The sequence below is a fragment of the Arachis duranensis genome, chromosome 8 (assembly GCF_000817695.3).
Source record: "Arachis duranensis cultivar V14167 chromosome 8, aradu.V14167.gnm2.J7QH, whole genome shotgun sequence".
NCBI classification, from domain to species: domain Eukaryota; kingdom Viridiplantae; phylum Streptophyta; class Magnoliopsida; order Fabales; family Fabaceae; genus Arachis; species Arachis duranensis.
Window position 1 is genome coordinate 35,028,118 of NC_029779.3, and position 2,471 is coordinate 35,030,588.

General features: G+C 29.1%; 1 protein-coding gene across 1 annotated transcript in view; it reads left to right on the forward strand.

Annotated features, from left to right (window-relative positions):
* The window catches only part of LOC107462299 (probable terpene synthase 2), a 3,042-nt gene extending 1,345 nt beyond the window's left edge, over positions 1-1,697 (forward strand). The window contains exons 4-7 of the mRNA XM_016080877.3: positions 232-450; positions 588-729; positions 854-1,102; positions 1,395-1,697. Of these exons, the coding sequence (XP_015936363.1) occupies positions 232-450; positions 588-729; positions 854-1,102; positions 1,395-1,697 (913 nt within the window). The remainder of the gene's footprint in view (positions 1-231; positions 451-587; positions 730-853; positions 1,103-1,394) is intronic.
* Positions 1,698-2,471: the final 774 nt, after the last annotated feature.

Here is a 2,471-nt window from a genome sequence, read left to right on the forward strand (position 1 = left end):
AAGACTAGAATATGGTTTAAAAATCTCAGTGTGTGCCTGTGTGGGTTGATGGGTGTATGAGTAATGTAATGACAAAAAAAGTTAAAAAGATAATCAATGAAAATTTGGACAAAATAAAGGGTAAAAAATAGATGAAATATCATAACTAAAAATAAAAATAAGCATGAACCCATTTTCTATCAACCAACATTATGACTTAACTTTGCATTATTATTATTGTTACAATTGCAGGTGGTGGAAAGAATCAGATTTTGCAACTAAGGTTCCCTATGCTAGAGAAAGGGTGGTTGAGGCATACCTTTGGCCATTTTCTATGTCTTCAGAGCCTAAATGTAGCACTCACAGAAGGATTGTTGGCAAATTGATTTCATGTATTTGTCTTCTTGATGATACTTATGATGCCTATGGCACTCTTCAAGAACTTGAACTCTTCACACAGGCAATCAAAAGGTTAAGCATGAAGAGAAAAGAAACCTTATCTTGAAATTGATAAAAACGAATGACTTAAAAAAATTTCTTATATATAAATATATCTTCTATCTTCCCCACTAACTTTCTTATGTTATTTTCATTTTCATTTTCATCAGATGGAATGCTAATCCTATCAAATCTCTTCCAACATGTTTCAAAGTGGTATTTACCGCAATTTTAGAAGTGGTGGATGAAATTGAATCAGCAGTAGTAGATGCGAAAAAATCAACCCTAGTGTCGAAACATGTTAAACAAGCGGTAGGTTTAAAACTAGTGCTTATTTTATATCCATAGTGAAAAAAAAAATAACGCTTTAGTTTGCAATAATTAACCTCCACTTTAGTTAATTAATCATCATTATAATTGTTGTATATACTTGCAGTTTCTGAATTTGGCTGAAGCTTACTTGTTGGAAGCAAAATGGTGCAATGAGGATTATGTTCCAACTTATGATGAATACAAGGTTAATGGAGCTATGTCTTCTTCATTGCAACTTCACATAGTAGCATTTGTTGGTCTTGGTGAATTTGCAACCAAAGAAGTCTTTGATTGGATATTTAGTGATCCAACAACAATTATAAAAGCTGTATCACTTGTTGGCAGACTCAAGGATGATCTGGCTTCACATAAGGTTAGTTATTTCTCACTAATAATAGAGTTTAATTCTAATGTCCCGTAAAATATCTTACACAATCATTCAATTATATCTGATTTTGTAGATAATCATTAATATTAAAAACACAATTAATTTTTGTTAACATGACGATATATATAAAACTATTTTATACTGACAGTATATAAAAATTAAATTTTTAATAATAATATATCATATCTTTTTTTCCTCCAAATTTATCATTATAATCTCTAAGATATTAATTGTTTTACGAGTTATAATTTTGGGTTTGGTTAATTTATTTTTATAGTTTGAGCGGGAAAGAGATCATCATGTTGCTTCAGCAGTTGAATGTTGCATGAAGCAATATGGAATTTCACAAGAAGAGACATACAAACTCATTCAAAAGGAAATCAAAGATTTTTGGAAGGATATAAATGAAGTGTGCCTCAATCCAAATAATCATATTCCAAAGGCAGTGCTTGAGTGTGTTGTTAATTTGGGACGTATATCTGAGTTCACATATGCAAACTTTCAAGATAGATTCACAAACGGAGAATTTATGAAAGAATGCGTTTCTGAACTACTTTTAGATCCCATCGCTATTTACTAGTTTTTTATAAATCATACATAAAATGCTGAAGATGTGTTTGGAATAAGGAGTGAAACTATATATAGTAGTTGCCCTAAATCTAGCTAGCTAGGTCAATATATGGAAAATGTCATCAATCTTGTATAATGAATAATTATACAATAATTATCTGTTATTTTGTATTGAATAAAGATATTGTGATATTGTATTATTGTATTATTGTATTATTGTTCCTACCCTTGTACTTCAAATATAATGATGAATAAAAATATCATTAACTATGATTTTTGTTTTCAATGTTTATCTTTTATATTTTATTTGTTCAATAATCAATATATTTAATAAGTACGTGTCATAGGATTGAGTGCATCTAACTTAATCGAAAAGAAAAAAAAAACTTAAGAAATAAATGTTGGCTTATATTTATAAAAATTATTATAGAGGTTATATTTTAATTTTAATAGATGTAAAACTTATTATAATACTCCATTTCACGTTTAATTAGATATAAACATTTCAAATGTGAAATATCCATAAATTAAGTAATTCAATTGATTTCTCTATTTTCCTTGTCTAATTATCTCCTTCAATCTGTGATCAATCTGTGATCCTTACTCTATTGTAAATTCCTGATATCTTACATGATATCAGAGCTGAGTATTCCTCCTCCATAGCCTTTCTTCATTGTGAAATTGCCAGTGCTTCAAAGATTGACTTGGGTAGGATATTGACTGAGCTTAATGCTGAATCCACTACTGCATTGAGAATTTTGGGTTTAAAGATTTCACTTTTGCT